Here is a 17,313-nt window from a genome sequence, read left to right on the forward strand (position 1 = left end):
CTTCCCGGGACAGGCCCCGCCACTCCCCGGCCCCGGGCACCGGGATCCGTTCCGGGAAACCGGGAGAGCCGCGGGGGCGGAATCGAAGGGATTTCCGAAAGCAGTAGGGAGACCACTAGAGAGACCCCCAAACCCAGGTGTGGGTCACACTGGGGATGCCGATCGGGTCACCCCCTCGGAGCAGTTGCAGCCCCCATCTCTGCTTTCATGGAATCCCGGAATGGTTTGGGCTGGAAGGGACCTGAAAGACCATATCGTTCCACCCCCCGCCATGGGCAGGACACTTTCCACTATCCCAGGTTACTCCGAGCCCCACCCCAACCTGGCCTTGGACACTGCCAGGGATGGGGCAGCCACAGCTTCTCTGGGCACCCTGTGCCAGGATCTCACCACCCTCCCATGGGAAAATTTATTCCCAACACCTAATGCAAGTTTTAGTTTTTATTCTAATAGTTTAAAACCCATCTTTCAATGGACCTGCTTTGTAAAACTGTCTTTTACTGATGAGTGGAGCTTTTTCTCAATCAGTTCCAAGCTGTGTTTGCAGAAGCCTCATTTTGAGGAAATACAATCACTCAGGCTCATCACTGCATTCAACAGAGCAAAGCCAATATCCCTGCAAAGCCAAGCTTGCACTCACAGAGAGCCTGGAAAACACTTTTTATCAGGCTGCTGCTCTATAAACACTCCCAGTTAACCACTCACTTGCCAGGAAGAGCCATTTCAGGCATGGCCCTCACCACAGCTTCTGGCCACATGCCTTGGTCTCATAGCCAGACATCCCCATGGTTTCCAGACTGAACCATGGGGAGCAGAGCTGGGCTCTGGCAAACTTCAATGCAACTAATGCTGTGTCCAGTGTCACCTCTCCTTGGCTGCCATCCCAGCAGCAATGGGGATGTGTTTTTCCAGGCTCTTCTCACACCCAGCTGTAATAACAAACACCACCAAGGACACAAATCCTGTTGGAGATGATACTCAGGGTATCATCCCCGATCCAAGCAAAAAAACTGCATCACTATGCTGCTGGACCAGCCACTGCAGTTTTTCCTGTCCCTTAAGCCCTGCGAGACCTTGTGAAGGCAAAAGCCATCACGAACCCAATGAAACGTGTCATATCACCTGGCGTGACTCAGCTCCACAGCCCTGCCTTGGGGCCACTGGTGTTTAGGATGCTTGGGAAACCCCCTTTGCTTCCCTGCATCTCTCCCTACAAGCACAATCCCGCATGGAGCCGATGGTATTTTCCACTGACTCACCTGCCCTGGCGCACGGCAGCGAGACCTCCCCCCTCTAATCAAAGGGCAATTCTGAGAGCCGTGCTATACAAAGAAATAATTATTAAACATAACCGCATATGGTTTTTTCCTTGGATGGATGGTTTTGCATTTTCTGGCTTGGCCACTGGCTCAGGCAAATTTGCCCCACTTCAGGCAGATTTCCCCCTCTCCTTCTCCACCTTCCTGTGTCAAACACAAACCCGACATCCCAAGCAGCTCTGGCAGTCAGGGGACATAACAGGGAATTGTTTTCTCTGCAAGAAAGTGGGGGGAACATGGACTTCACACAGCAACTGTCACCGATCTGGCGCAGGGAGAGTTCCGTGCCTGAGCCAGGTCAGCCCCCTGCAGAGGCCCTGGAGACCGTGAGCACAGAGGGGACATTCATAATGTGGCTCCTCGGGTTCCCACTCCACAAAGCTGAATGTTGGCCAGGAATGGGCTTTTCAGTGGCAGTGGAGCAGGATCAAGGAGGGGGGGCCTTGCCTTCACCCCTTGGATGCCTGCTAAAGCACCTGCCTCTCCCTGATGCACATTCTCTGTGGGATAATGTATTCACATCCATCCCTTGGGCTCATTTCCTGTTCCAGCTCCGCAGCCATCCCAGTGTGGGGATTTATCTGTGGCAGCTCAAATCCTCCCCGTGCAAACACTCCCTGCCTAGTTCAGGGCGGGCTGGGACTTTTCCAGAGTGTTTATCCAGCCAGGTATGCAGGGTACAGAGCACAGGAATGCCAAGGAGGGAACTGGAGCCCCACCAGAGCCACCAGCAGGCAACAAAAGGGCCTTTCAGAGGGGCATCTGATGCCCTGCTGCATGCAGAGGTGCCAGGGGCTCACATTATCCTGCCTTAGAAATTGCTCACTGGCACATTTCCCTGCTTTTTCCTGCTCAAAGGTGCTCAACATGTATGTTAAAGTCACCAGTGGAAGCCTAGACATGTTGCTGGATTCCTCCAAAACTTTCCAACAGTGAGCCAAAAGCACTGCTCCAGGTGACTCCTGGATACCCACAGCTGAATGGCTGTGGTATAAATACCATATTACAAGGCCATGGAGCGATAGGGCAAGGTGAAATGGGTTCAAACTGGCAGAGTGTAGATCTAGATTAGATATGAAGAAGAAATTCTTCCCTGAGAGGATGGTGAGGCCCTGGCACAGGGTGCCCAGAGAAGCTGTGGCTGCCCCATCCCTGGGAGTGTTCAAGTCCAGCTTGGGTGGGGCTCGGAGCAACCTGGGACAGTGGAAGGTGTCCTGCCCATGGCAAGGGTGGGATGAGATGGGCTTTAAGGTCCCTTCCTATCCAAACTATTCTGTGGTTTGATGATTAATAGAGTTAACAGCTAATTAACACCAGAAATATAATATATATATAAATATAATATATAATGGAACGTGGTAGGGCCCCAGCTTTGCCCCCAGGATGAAAGCCCATCCCAGCCTGCTCCATGGTGGGCTCCCTCAGATCCCATTCCCAGCCCACACGCACTGGTCTATACTTTCCTCTCTCTTCCTCACGCCTTAGTTTCTACACCCCACTTTAGAGTCCCTGTCGGGGCTGCAGGCTGGGAACCTGCCATGCAAGTGGGAAAAAAGAGGAAAACCAGCCACTTGGGAGGCATTTCCGCACGCTCCCGGTGGGAGGGTGTGACCTGCCAGCATCTCCTGGCAGGGTGAGGATCCGGTGTCCCCGGGGCTGCCGGGACCTGGCGGTTCCGGTACAACCAGTTCAACCACCGTGCCAGGTCACCGTCTGCCACTCCGAGCGCACGCACGTCTGCAGCTGGAAAACAGTGTAAATAAAGCCTCTGTGTTAACAGTAATAACAGTAAATAACCTGCTGCTTCCTCCTGGAGCTGCTCCGGGGGCTGCTGCATCCCACTGGTGAAGCTCTGGCTTGGGCAGGATTTGGGAACAGGAGACCCTGGGCTTGAGGAGAACACGGCTGGAAGAGAAGAGCTATGGTGGTGTCGTGTGGCTGGTTATTTAAAAGAGCTGAGCAGAGCTGAATGTAGCTTTTCAAAATTAGGAGCAGATGGTAAATAAGGGCTTGTGCCCAAGAACAGGAAAATGCTGGGAAATCAACCACTAGCAGTAATAAAACTCCAAGGAAACCTTCTTACCTGGATATGAGGCCTTATCTCAGCTCCAGTGTCCTGGTCGGATGGAGCAGAGCCGCTCGGTCTGTGCTCTGCTGGTGCTTGTGTCAGGTCGGGGCAGCGGGAAGGTAAAGACAGGGGCTGAAGTGGGGACAGCTGCAGGGACAATGGCAGAGCAGGATGTCCCAAAGGATGTCTGCAGTGAGGGATACCCACGGGCACTGCTGCATCCCTGGGGCTGCGCAGGCAAGGACTCAAAGACATTTCCAGTGTTGGCTTTATACATACAAAGCAGCACTAGTAGAAAACTCCTCCAGGGAAAACACTGAAAATAGGTGAATTTATGACAGGCACATTCCCAAATTTTCAGCAGTCCTGAACAATAAACCAGCAGCCTCAGCAGCAGCCTTTGACACCAGCTTTTGGGGAGATACCAGTGATGCCTTAAGAGGCCTCCTAGACACAGAGACTAGACAGGAGTAAGGGAATAAAAGTAGGTATTTATTTGAAAGGCCTTCAAAGGTACCCCCTGGAGGCCAGAGGCTATTGCTGAGATGGACCCCAAGATGGACAACAGGTCACGAGTTCTTCACACTTTTATAGGTTTGGTTCATTTGCATATCAGGGTTAATTCTTCAATTAAAGCTTCAGTTAATGATGTAATTCCCCAGAGCTTACCCCCCCTTAGCAGCTCTTTGGTTTATACTTTTTGGGCCTAGGACGGTCTGGGTGTCCTTGCAGAGCAGGCCCGGAGAGGCTTTGTTATGTCTGCCCAGCACGAGAGAGAGAAATGAACAGGCTACAAGAAACTCCAGAGTTACACACCAGGCAGTGCAGGATTTGAAAAATATAAAAGTTAAAATCTAAGGCATCACCAGCACCACCCACACTCTGTGACCAACCCCATGCCAAACCCCACCAACCTCCTGATGATTTATTCAGCTATTTGGTGTACACCGGTTTAGCTCTTTATCACCAAAAATCCAGCCTGGGGAGATCACCAGCTAAAGCCATGGGGTGAGTCAGTGCCAAGGCAGGAAATGTCCCAGACTCACCCCTGTTTCCCTGCTGTGACCTCTCAGCCCCATTCCTGACCCACAGGTTACCAGTGCACGGCTGTGGCATGGCAGGTAAATGCAGCTTCTGTTGTAATGTCACCCAGAGATGATGCCAGGACCAGCACAGCTGGGTTACACACCAGGAAAGGGTGCTGGGGACACGGGGTGTCCCCTCTGTGGGGTACCCTGGCCATCCCACACAACACCCCATGCCCTGATGCGGTGTTGGGATATTTTCCTTTCTCAGTCTGAAGTCCTCGCCAGAGAAAAGGCTCTGCAAGCGTCTGCACAGCAAGGTGCATGGTGCAAAGTGCACCAACGTGGGCGAGTCACACCTAAAACAAACACACCCGGGGCCTAGAAACTCGGGCACTGCTCACACGGTGGCAGCAGCGCAGCACGGTGCTGCAGCAACCAGCACGGCAGGGATGCAGCAGGGATGAGGCTGATGTGAGGGGGATGCAGCAGGGATGCAGCAGGGATGAGGCTGATGTGAGAGGGATGCAGGAGAGATGCAGCAGGGATAAGGTTCCTACAGCCTCCACTGCCAGGCAAGTGTAGGTGAAGGGGGACAAAGCCACAAAGAAGACACCACCCTCCCTCCCCCCCCCACCCCCAGCCCAGGACATCACAGACACAGGGAGCGAGGCCCCTCTGCTTGCCGTGGCTCTGGGGCAGGAGGTGACACCTGTGTCCCCCTACACAGGGTCTGGTGTGGTCCCCACAGCACAGGGGCAGAAGCCTTACCAGGAGTGGTGGGGCACCCACAGCTCTGCCAAGTTCCTGGCTCCCAAAACTTTTAAAACCATGGATGGGATGGATGAGCACCCACACCCCATCCCATGCACAAAGGACAACACCAAATCTTAGCAGGGAACTGCTCCAAGTGCAGCGAACGCTGCCACGGTCTGTGCCTGGCTCGTGTTTGCCACGCTCAGCAGTTATCCTTTAATGCCACCTTTAATTCGCATTAATGCTGCAGGTGATAGAGTTGGAGAGCCAGCTGGCTTCTCCTGAGTTTTTCCTATTTTTCTTTGCTCCAGCTCTCCCCATTTTACACTATGGTGGCTCTTACCTGCTCTGCAGCTGCTCCCAAACCCCAAGGAGGCTGTTTCTGTTGGGGAAAAAAAACAGAAGAAAAGGTACCTTTCTTGATCTCTTGATCTGTACCCTCATTATGGGCTTGAAAATCATTGCAGGTTGCCTTTGCTCCAGCCTGCAAACACAGTCATTGACCCCAAAATGGCATCAGGCCCCACTGGAAGTGCTGGCACAACCCTACAGGTCACCAATGTCATCTGAATAATAGTAACAATAGTAATAATTTATCAACTTGTACATTGGTAACAATAATTTATCCATTAACAAAAGTTGGAGCACACCACTTTCTGATTTCTCCATCCCTCCTGCTGTTCTTGATCCTTCTCATTATATTTTCCATATCCAAGAGGGAAATCAGCCTGTTCACCCCAAATCCATACCTTAAACCCTTGAAATCCCCATTTCATACAGAGGCAGACGGTCCCAGTCTCCTGCCAGCATCATTTCATTCGGGAGCAGGCATTTGGGTGACAACTGGTCCGGGGAAAAGCTGGTCCAGTCTTCTCCTGCATGCTCCCATCACCCCGGAGTCCCCCAAATCCACGTGGCACTCAGGGTGTCCTGCACCCTAGTGACACAGCAGAGATGCCAACACCAGTCCAGGATCTCCAATTAAACCACATGGAGTTCATCCATACTTTAAAATAAGCTTTATTTAGATCTTTTATAATTTTATATTTGCATCCATGCCTTCAAGGATTCTCCCCGGCTCACGGGGGGAAAAGTTAAATCTAATGTTACCCATAATTCATATGCTATTTAGCGAAGTTCTCTTTTAAATAAATCATCCTCTTAGTAATTTTTAGAATTATTCCCTAATTTACAAAAAAGCTGAAATGCAAAGGAAACTACTTGATAACCAGGAGATCGCTCATCTGTTCTGGTGGTTTAGAGTTTAAATTATAAAAATGCAAGAACAAAAAAAAAACCAAAACAAAACCCAAAAAACAACAAAATGTATAAAAATGCTTCTCTGCAGAGAAAAGATGCCACAGGGCAAAGCCTGCCCTGCCACCCCAGGAGAGCCTGGGGGGGCTGGTCCCTCTGTCACCCCTCCATGGCCTCTCTGCATCATCCCTTGGAATGGAATACACAGCGCGAGGGCATCGGTTTCGTTCGGTGATTTAAGACAAAATACCCTTTTTTTTCTCAACCAGGGCGCGCGTATCGGAATTAAGAAAAATAATACACTATTATAGTTCATTAAATAAATCTTAATACATTTTTTTTAAGAGCTTAAAATTATATTGTAAGCATTAAAGCATAAGGTACTTATCTTGGCATAAGCAGAGCGCGGCACGTGTTAGTGGAGAGGGGAAGCGGCCGCTGCGCCGGGGGGTGGTTTGGGGGCATTTCCAAGGGATTTGGAAGAACAAGCTCCACCTGTGCTTCCAAATCACCCCAGAGCCAGAAAAACCTCCCCAGTGGGGACTCGTACCGATTTCCCCAGCCCCCCTGAGGGCAGTAACACTCCAAACTGGAGCAGGGTGGCCGGCCCTATCTGGGCAATGTCTTGGGATACGGGATATCTTGGGATATCACCTTTCCCCTGCTCCCAGCTTGTGCCAGATCCCCCTAAATTTTACTTGAAGCAAAGGGTGAGCCCCCCAAAAGCAGGGAAAAACAGCGGGCAAAGCTCCCACCAGCTTCCCCCCGTCTGATTTCCCGGCACGTGTTTAGGTTTGCGTTTTCCAAGGCGTTAAGTGCTCCTGGGGCAGCCGAGGGAGCCCGGGGTGGGGGGTCCACGGCTCCGACACCCCCAATTCCCCCCAACAGCAGCTTCCCAGGACAGTACAGTACAAACACCCCCTTCCTCCTCCCCGCCCCATCCCAACCGACGTGGAAAAATATAAAAATCCCAAAACTTCTGCAATAATTTAGTTAGAATAGCTCCTCTGGGTTTGTGCAAATAAATTAAAACAACTAAAAAGGAACGTTAAAACACTTATTTCCAGACCGGCAGGCGTAACAACCAGCCCGGGTTGCCTCCGTGGGGCTCGGCCAGGAAGACATCACAGCGAAGGAGACTTTCTTTTGTTGTTTTTGTGTGTTTTCTCTCTAAGATCCCTCAGCTGGGCAGGTCCTTTGTCCCCAAGCAAGGACATCCCGCGGGCTGGGCTCCGGAAAACAGCGGGTTTCGGACAAGAGACGTCACAAGCACAAAGTGCACAATATTTCTGGTATTTACAGAGACACAGCAGTCCTTCAAGTTTCAAGTTTTGTCAAAAGAACAAGAAAAAAAACAGAAACCCCCCCCCGAAAACAGGAACAAAACCCCAACCCAAACTGACAAACTGAAGTGACAACAAAGGAGTTACCAGGATGGAGAAAAACCAAAAAAAACATGGAAAAAAGGGAAAAAACTGTAGTTACGACACAGCTGCATCGCTCCCAAGACAACAGGTAACACGTCCACAGGCGGGACGGGGGATGTGGGATGTGGGATATGTACATGTGCGGTGCCGGGAGAGGCTCCGGCGCCGTCACCAGTCCGCATCCTCCTCGATGTAGTAGTCGGGGGCCGTCCCGTCGAAGAGACCGGGATCGAGGGACTTGCGCTGCTTGCCCCGGGCAAACACCCTGGAGATGGAGCCAAAGCCCATCTTCTCTTTCTTCTTTTTCCGTTTTTGGTCTTCCAGGTCTTCTAGAGACTGTGGGAGGAGAAGACATGAGTTTGGGCAACCAGCTTTTCCTTCACTATTTTTCCCCTTCCCCCACACCAAGGATAATGGACCATGTGGTCCCAGTGCCAAAAAACATTCGGTTCAGGTCCCAAAAAATATTTGCATCCAGATGCCACAAAATCTTTTCATCCATGTCCAAAGTAATGTTAAGATCCTGGACAAAAATACAATAATATTCCTGAAACCTGTGTGGTGGAATTTGCAGTGTAATTGGGCCCCCTCTTCACATTCTGGGATTTTGGCCTCTTAATTCAACTGGATCGGGATTCCAGCTCTGAGAATAAATGGTCAGAGCATCTGTCTGGATTGCAAAAACATCCCAGTTTTAAGGACAAATACAGAAGAATAACCTGCTTTGGCTGGGCCTTATAAAAACCAACACTGCAACAGGCCTGAGCTCAGTGAATGCCTACGGCATTACCCAGGTTTCGGGGCAAATTATGGGAATATGCAACATCCCAGATTTACAATCCAGGATGACTTCCATTCATCCTGAATCAGTGCCTCTGACCCCCCCCCTCCCCCCCCCCACCTTCGAGTACTTTCTAGCACAGGAAGGGGTCTCACAAGCAGGATTTGAGAGGATTTGTGCCCTACCTGTACGATTGGATTGTGCAAGTTCTTCTGTACCGGTCCAGGACTGTCCCCCTATGACACAAGGAGATTGATCCATTGAATCAACCCCAACACAGCCTGAGACCATCCACCCCCCCCATAGCAAAAGGCAGCATTTGTGCAGCTGAACTGCAGTGGGGCTGGGACAAACCCCAGGGCAGCAGCTTTCCAGGTCAGCCAAGCCCCAATGTGCTCCCCACTCCAAACCCAACGCTGTTTTGGGAAGCAGAGGCCCCGCAGAATCCCCAGAGCCAATCTCCCCAAATCAGGGCACCACAGCCCCCACCAGGCAGGGCCTTACGTTGCAGAGCGAGTGCGTTCGATGCCGGGGCGAGTTGATGTCACTCGGCGTGGACGACCGGTCGCCCTCGGCCGCGGAGGCGTCGGAGATGATGGACGGCTGCCGGGAATGACAGGGGCTCACTCTGACCGCTGGAAGGCAGGGGGAAAACAGGGAGTCAGCACCAGCAAAGCCTCTGATGCACTTCCATAAACATATTCGGGGGGAGTGGTTTTAACCAACTTCTTTCCTCCCCGGAAAGGGTTTGTCCCTGAGACTTGCCCATGTCCTGATCCATGGGGTGCCCACCTTGCCGGTCCGCCGAGTGCTGGGGGTGTGAGTGGTAGAGGGTCTGCTGGCTCTGCCGGATGGCGGCGGTCAGCGGGAGGTCAGCCTGCATCACCCACTCCTGGTTGCCGTTCAGCACCGTCTCGCCCGGCATGGCCAAGGAATGGCGCTTGGGCACGTCCTTGGTCAGCGTAGCCAGGGACTGCTTGGCCTGGGAAGGACAGCGAGGTGGTGGTGATGGAACGGGAAAACCATATGAACATCTCCTGGAGCAGCAGAACAAGCAGCAACACACTGCACACCAAACCCACCCTCCCCTGGGCAAGCAAAGATCCAAACTGTGCCGCTCCCCGTGCCAGGGATATCAAGTTATTTCTGAGTGATGTTCCCTGTGCCAAAGATATCAAGCTCCTTCTGAGAGATGGAGTTTTTTCCTCTAAGTATTGCAGTAGTGCAACCACTGCAGCACTCAGATCTGTATTAATTATCCAGCTCACCATGGCCAACTCGGCCTCCAGCTCCTTCATGCGGTTGTCCTTCAGGTCGAGCTGGGAGCGGAGGGCACTGGCGTGGTCCGTGGCCTCCTTGGCCTGCCGCCGCAGCTCCCACTTCTCCCGCTCCAGGAGGTCCTTCTCCTTCGCCAGGGCTTTCACTGCGTCCTCGCTCTCCTGCCGGGACAGGGGGTGGCCATCAGGAAGGGAAAATCCACATGCTACTAAAAATGCCTCTGTCACAACCCCCTTGGGGACCACCCAACCACAAGCAGTATCTTCAGGTGTCACAAGAGCCCTGTGCTGGCAGGAGTGTCAACCCTTTTTGGGGAGATCCGGAATGCAGCCGGTCCAAAAAGCAGTGCTCACTGTGCACCTGGTTAAAATTACATCAAATTCCCCAGGTCTGGCTCTATTTCCTCCAGCATTTATTTAACTTTAACCTGCTGTGGTCCATCCCAACTCCACCGGAGTCCAGCTGGAGCTTTTGTGGGATTTTCCCTGATTACAAACCAGGTTTCACACTCAACCTGCTGCCAGCCCTCTGTGCCACGAGACCATGGTGCTGGGCTCTGCACTCACTTTCCTGTGCTGTTCGTAGTTCCGGATGAAGTCCCGGAGCTGCTCCTCTCGGCTCTCCAGCGTGGCGTACAGCTGCTGCATCTGGCTCACCAGGTCTGTCTTCTCCCCCTTCAAGCGCTTGCGGTCGGCTTTCATGGCTGTGGGAGAGAGGATGACTCCAGCATGGGGGGCATGGCAGCCCCTTGACTCCATCTCTTTTATTCTCCAAGGAAAAAGCACCAAAATTACAATCCCGAGGCCTGGACTGGGAGAAGATGCCCAATTCATCCCCGTCGCTGCACCCCTCAAAATGCCCATCACGTCACCTCTGTGGCTCCTCACCACTGCCCATCCCCCAAGGCACAGCTCAGACCCTGGAAAACAAGGTTTGGGAGCAAAACTGCTGCCTCAGCCTCGGGGCCTGGCGCAGGAAAACCTGCTGCTCCCTCTCCAGGATAAATAAACCACAACCGGTTTATTTTCAGCAGCGAGGCGGATGCTGGCGGCGCTCCCATGAGCCCAGGCACGGCTCCCCGAGTGTCCCCTTCCAGCTCCATGGTGCTGTGTCGGGATGAGGGGATGGAGCAGAGGCACTGTGCGATGTGATGGGTGTTTCAACAGCCCTGAGAGGAACCCAAAACCTTCATGTTTTCCCTCCTCATTCACCAGTGAGGGATGCTCGCTGACCACGGAGCCCAGGACAGCTGTGGAAGGCTGGCAATGCAGGGAGAAATCTCACAGAAACCTCACATAGGACAAGGAATTTCAGTCATTTCTGTACATTAATGCTTTACCCAATACTGAACTTGATCCTTGGCAGTGCTGCAGAAGTGCCCTGTGGCTCCCTGCTCCACATACGTCCCATTCCACCAAAATAATGCCCAGTTTAATAATCAGATCCCAAATATTTCATTATACATTCCTGCTTTTCCACCCTGGGCAAGTGCTGCTCCTGAGGGAGCGGGATGCTATGAAACACCCTGTGCCCCTCCAACTCTCCCTGCACTCATCATATTGAATCACTGAGTCTTGCAAGTTGTTGTTTGTATTATAAAAAAATTCTAAATACCCACAATGTCTCCAGAAGAAAACAAGCCCAAAGCCACCAGGGGCTGTGTCTACTACGAAAGCTGCCAGAAGATGATGCAGCACCATGAGTGGGACCTGTCTCCATGCACACATCCAACCTTTTTCCATGAGATTACAGAAATCCTGGCAGGTGTTTCAGCCCATGCTCTGTTTTCTACCCCCTGTAATGAGACACTTCATCTGGGGGTTTAACCTGCACCATAAGGTGGTGCCTTTGGGCTCCTCTCAGCACATGGGGGATAAAGACAATGTAAGAAATATAAGGAAACCATGACTGTGGCACTCTGAAAAGGGGAATTAATTTCCTTCACGCACCTTTGGCACCCTTGGCTTTGAGCCTTTGCCTTCACCCAGCACAGGGAGCTCTGCTCCCAGCCTCCTCTGGCTGGGAACCCTCAAAAGGCATTTCCACCTGCGTGTAAGCAGGGAGAGCGTCATTATTTGATGTGCAGTGAAGCCCCCAGGCACCCTGAGGCAGAATAACCTGGTAACAGGGATCACCCAGTCCCGCAGACGTGCTGGAATAGACCCCAAAATCAGAGCAGCCTCCCCTCATCCAGCTCTCTGCAGCTCCCACATCCCACCCCAGCTTGTCACAACCACAGTCTCGAGAATTGGTTTACTCAGGTGTGCACAGGTTTTACTCTACTTTTTTTACTATTTCTTACTCTAAGTGTGTGCTGGGAAGATGAACAACAAAGCAAGTGCTTGGAGTGGAGCTGTAAGGAAAGGAGGGGGTTTGCAGTGAGAGGAGAAGATGGGGAAAAAAATCAGACTAAATAGTAGAAGAAGAGGGAGATGTTTGGGACTATAGAGATTTTTATCTGTTATCTGTTTTTATGCAAGAGATTTGGACCAACTATTCTGCCATGAAGCACTGGAAATAAATCAGAACACAGAAAATCAGAAAATGAGGTAGGAAATGCTGCAAAAGTTCACATTGTCCTGTGACAAGGCGCTCTTGGGAATCTTCCTCGCCCACTTCAATGAACACGACTCCTCCTGGGACAACTCAGCCCCTTCCGACACCGGGACTTCCCTTACTTTTTTCCCATCTTAGGAAATTACCACAGAAACCCTCTAAAAACAATCACAACCATGTCCATGTCTTTGAAAAAGCCCTTTCCCACTGCCTGTGTGTACTTAACCACCACCTTCCCCTGCCCAGTTCCTTCACAGGAACTAAAAACTTGCTAAAAAAGAAAAATTAATGATAAGTTGACTGAGCCATACAGGGGTGAGATCCAGACCCCACAGAAACATATATATCTGTATATGTAAAATTTAATTTCCTCAAGGATACTGTGAGGCTCTTATAAAAGTTTAAGTCACATTTGCCAATCTCTCATGCTGGAGGCGACAAAAGACTCCTAATGAATTTAATTAAATAATGAGTCCCCTATAGCATACAAACTCCTTTAATTAGTGGCAGCGTTCATGGCCCTTAAAGATTTATAGAAAACTCTTAATCGGTTGCCAACAACAAAAAAATAAAATGCTCTGAAGTACTGTTCGAAGAAGGATAACTATCTCCCAAGGCTGAGTATATATTGATATACTAATATTTACCAATATTTATGCCAGTGTATCAGTATGACAAGAAGATGATGAGGTTTGGGTATTGAAAGAGCAGATTTTTTCCTATTAACCCAACAGGACAATTTACCATTTGTTTCATTTCATATTTGAAAGATTTGCTGAAACTGACACACTTTTTTTCCTCCCCTCTATTACTCTCCTTCCTCCAAGACCGATTAGCTCCTAAGCTTAAAGAAGATTTATCAGTCATTTGAGAACTTCATTCCAAACCAAATTAATAGGAAATTAATTGAAAAAGGCAGGAGAAAAATAAAAAGTGAGGCAGAAGTGAGCTGTGAGGGCTGCCAGCAGCTCCTGGACCGAGCCCTGCTTACTGCAGCAGCTTAATTTGTCCTTAGCAAACAAGCCCAGCTAATTACTTGGTCGGGGAAAATGAGCCTTTGCAATCCATGGCCAGCCAAGGAGGAATAAAACGGATTTTCCCTGTCTATCAGGGCCATCTGAGGAGGTGAAATGCCTTTTTCCTTTAATCTGATGATCCAGGGCCAGGTTTCTGTATCCCAAACCCCCACAAGTATCCAAATAAACTCCCCCAGCCCATTGGCACGGTGGGCTCTGGCCAAACCTCTGACCTCTTCATAAACCCAAGAAAAGAAGAAAGAAATCCTAAACCCAGACCATGAGTGGAAAGTACTTCTCCTACTTGCATTATTAATTTTCTCCTCATCCCCAAAGCACATGGCAGAAGGAGGGGGGGGACCCAGCAGCTGCCCTTGGACTCGGCAGCTCGGCACCGGCCTCGGCAGCAAGGGATGGGGCAGACGGGTTGGGATGAGCTGGGTGAACCCCCCAGCTCTCACCACCACCCCCACCTGCACCAGGTCACCCTATGCTCCCGTTATTTGAGCTTCCACCTCCTGCCACTTGATCCGTCCCTCGGTCCTTGGGGAGAAGAATGATGGACACAGAGACGTAATGGGACCAGCTCTGCACTGAGCTCCTCCTGCAGCCAAAACAATTAAAAATCCACCCCCTCAGCGCCTTTTATTCCCAGCTCCATGTGAGGAGCCAAAATCCAGTCGCTCCACCAGAGAGGCACAGCCTTGTCTGGGACAGCAGCAGGGCTGGAACCACGCAGTGATGCCACCACTGAAGTGTCACCACCCCATGGGCCCCAGTCTGATCTCACCATCCAACAGCTTCCAGCTAGAAATTAGCTCCTGTATCCTAAACCCAGGCATCTCCCTGGGAGATAAATACTGCCTTCCCCCTTTGAAAATAATAATATCAAATTAAGGGGATATCAATTATAGAACATCCTGACGTGGAAGGGACCCAAAAGGATCATTGATGTCCAACCCCTGGCCCTGTGAGGTAGAGGCCACATCATTCAGCTGAGGTTCCCTTAGAGGACGTATGAGTAATAATTAGACTACTTGATAATATGGTATGAGATGAAAATCCACTGTTTGAACCATAGAAGCAGCATCTCTGCCCACTTTCACATTCCTGGGATGAGGCAGCAGAGCCCAGACACACACCAGGGCACTGGCAGAAGATGCAGCACACCCCTGAACTCCAAAGAGCAGCTTCCTGTGACTCTCATTCACTTCCAAGTCATTCTCTCACCCCACACAAGGTGAATTTTCATGCCAGGAACAGAATCAGAGCTGACTTTATCACTTACTGAATCACACACATATTTTCTAATGCAGGGAAGAGCATCCTCGGGGAGCACCGCTGGAACCCCAGCGATGCCCCGCACAACAGGAATGTGCAAACCCGTCCTGTCCCATTAACATTTACTTAATTTCTCCTGTTTCTTCCTCCCAACCATGAAATTCAATATTGTCACCATGACTAACCCACAAAATCGGGATCACAGTGCTGCTCCTTGCTTTGCAATTAAAGAGGCATGTGCGGTCCTTGGGTGCAGCTGTCACCATCAGGAAGATCTTAATGTTGAAAACATCAGTGTTCTGTGGTGCCAGGCAGAGCCAGCACTCGCTCCTGGGTGTGTGGAGGTACAGAGCAGGCAGGAAATTAGAGCCCAATGTCAAATTTCAGGAAAAAGGTGAGGCAATTCTCCTTGGGGGAATTTACCTGGTGACAGCCAAGGGCTTTCCAAACCTGACCCAGCAGTCAACAAGGTGGTCAATGACTTCTGAAAATTTAACATGGGTCTTCAAAGGAGAACAACAGGTTATCTGTAGAGGTCCATGTCCTTATGGTGGAGACAGCTTCCTTGGCTGGGTCCACAGCTGGGACATCCATCAGTCAGGACATACATCCAGTGGGACATTTGTCTCCTGGGACACACATCTGCCAGATCACACATTCTTCTGGGACATCCATCTGATGCAACCCCCATCTTCTGGGACGTCCATCCACCGGGACACCCGTCCATCCATTTCTTTGCTACCCACCCCCTCCTTGCAGCAAGTTGAGGGTGCTGTGGATCTCTGTAGGAGGCTTTCCCCAGTCTTAATACTATTCCCGGGGAGTCACAGCTTTGAGCTGAAGGTGAGGGAGGGAGAAAACCATGCTACAACCCATTTGTGCAGCAGACATGAAGTCAGTTCATGCCTTTCCAAGCAGCAGTGAAAGCCAGCCTGAGGTTTCCACCCTGGCACTCAAAAAGGAAGCAGAAACCAGGTTTGCTCTCTGCGTGATAATCCCGCAGGCGAGCTCCAGCAGATTGGATAAACCTTCCCAGAAACGGGGTTTCTGCCATTAGCCCACACGCTCATGGACGTCACCCAGCCAAGAGGCTTCTCGAGTTCCCCAGGCACTTGGGCACGGTCCCTGCCCACAGCAGGACCAGCAGTAATAAAGCTGTCTGCAACTTCTCCCACCAGGGATTTCCACCCCAGAAATCCAGACCACATCCACACCTTTCCAGCCAGGACAGGGGAAATAATAACTGCACTGATGCTGGAAGCATAATTCAGAGTCCCAGCTGTGGCAGAAGTGGAGAGGGTGATAGGGTGTAGCACTATGGGATTTTAATTGGATATTAATGGATTAAAAAAGGGCAAGAGATGGAATTAGCCCAGGAAAAAGTGGAATAAAGATGAACAAAGCACATGCTGACAGAAATGAAGAAACTGGTTGAGTTGCTCTTGTAGAGAATCCTGTGCTGGGCCAGACCCCTGCTCCTTCCCTCCACAGCAAGGACTTGTTAGTGCAGCACAGGGAAGATGCAGCACAGGCTTATCAGCTTTATCCCTGTGCCAAATGCTGTTGGGAAGGGCTGGAAATGCACCTCCAAAGGGGGACAATGAACCCACCCTCCACCCAGACCATCACAAACCAAACCCTGTGTGGATGTGCACAATAAAGACTCTTAAAAACTGTTGGAGCCCCAAAAGCAAACCTGACCTGCAAACCCTCTCTGCTTCCCTCTGCAGCATGGCCCAGCGAGCCAAGATCCATCTGAACCAGCTGCGCTGCACTTCCAGGCTCAGAGCCAGCAACGATGACAGATTTCCATATAATTTATCTGCTAATGACATTCCACAGGACCCACCATGGATCTTGGGCTGCTGCAGGAGCAGGGCTGCTACAGGCACGGGGATGCTGCAGGAGCAGGGATGCTGCAGGCACAGGGATGCTACAGGAGCAGGGATGCGGCAGGGACAGGGATGCTGCAGGGACAGGGATGCTGCAGGGACAGGGTTGCTGCAGGAGCAGGGATGCTGCAGGAGCAGGGATGCTGCAGGCACGGGGCTGCTGCAGGCGCAGGGATGCTGCAGGCGCAGGGATGCTGCAGGCGCAGGGATGCTGCAGGCACGGGGCTGCTGCAGGCGCAGGGATGCTGCAGGCGCAGGGATGCTGCAGGCGCAGGGATGCTGCAGGCACGGGGTTGCTGCAGGCACGGGGTTGCTGCAGGCATGGGGTTGCTGCAGGAGCAGGGATGCTGCAGGCTCAGGGATGCTGCAGGAGCAGGGCTGCTGCAGGCGCGGGGATGCTGCAGGCGCGGGGATGCTGCAGGCACGGGGATGCTGCAGGCACGGGGATGCTGCAGGAGCAGGGATGCTGCAGGCTCAGGGATGCTGCAGGAGCAGGGCTGCTGCAGGCGCGGGGATGCTGCAGGCGCGGGGATGCTGCAGGCGCGGGGATGCTGCAGGCATGGGGCTGCTGCAGGAGCAGGGATGCTGCAGGAGCAGGGTTGCTGCAGGCATGGGGATGCTGCAGGAGCAGGGATGCTGCAGGCGCAGGGATGCTGC

The 17,313-nt window shown here is 51.6% G+C and overlaps 1 protein-coding gene across 3 annotated transcripts in view; it reads right to left on the reverse strand.

Moving 5' to 3' along the window:
• Positions 1-6,172: 6,172 nt before the first annotated feature.
• KAZN (kazrin, periplakin interacting protein) overlaps positions 6,173-17,313 on the reverse strand; it is a 204,778-nt gene continuing 193,637 nt past the window's right edge. For all 3 annotated transcript variants that reach the window (XM_048326397.1, XM_048326398.1, XM_048326399.1), the window contains 6 exons: positions 10,478-10,614; positions 9,902-10,072; positions 9,426-9,615; positions 9,138-9,268; positions 8,819-8,869; positions 6,173-8,188 (listed from right to left, as the gene is read on the reverse strand). In XM_048326397.1, the coding sequence (XP_048182354.1) occupies positions 8,021-8,188; positions 8,819-8,869; positions 9,138-9,268; positions 9,426-9,615; positions 9,902-10,072; positions 10,478-10,614 (848 nt within the window). In that variant the 3' untranslated portion in view covers positions 6,173-8,020. The remainder of the gene's footprint in view (positions 8,189-8,818; positions 8,870-9,137; positions 9,269-9,425; positions 9,616-9,901; positions 10,073-10,477; positions 10,615-17,313) is intronic.

This window comes from Corvus hawaiiensis, chromosome 22, assembly GCF_020740725.1.
Source record: "Corvus hawaiiensis isolate bCorHaw1 chromosome 22, bCorHaw1.pri.cur, whole genome shotgun sequence".
In the NCBI taxonomy this organism is placed as follows: Eukaryota; Metazoa; Chordata; class Aves; order Passeriformes; family Corvidae; genus Corvus; species Corvus hawaiiensis.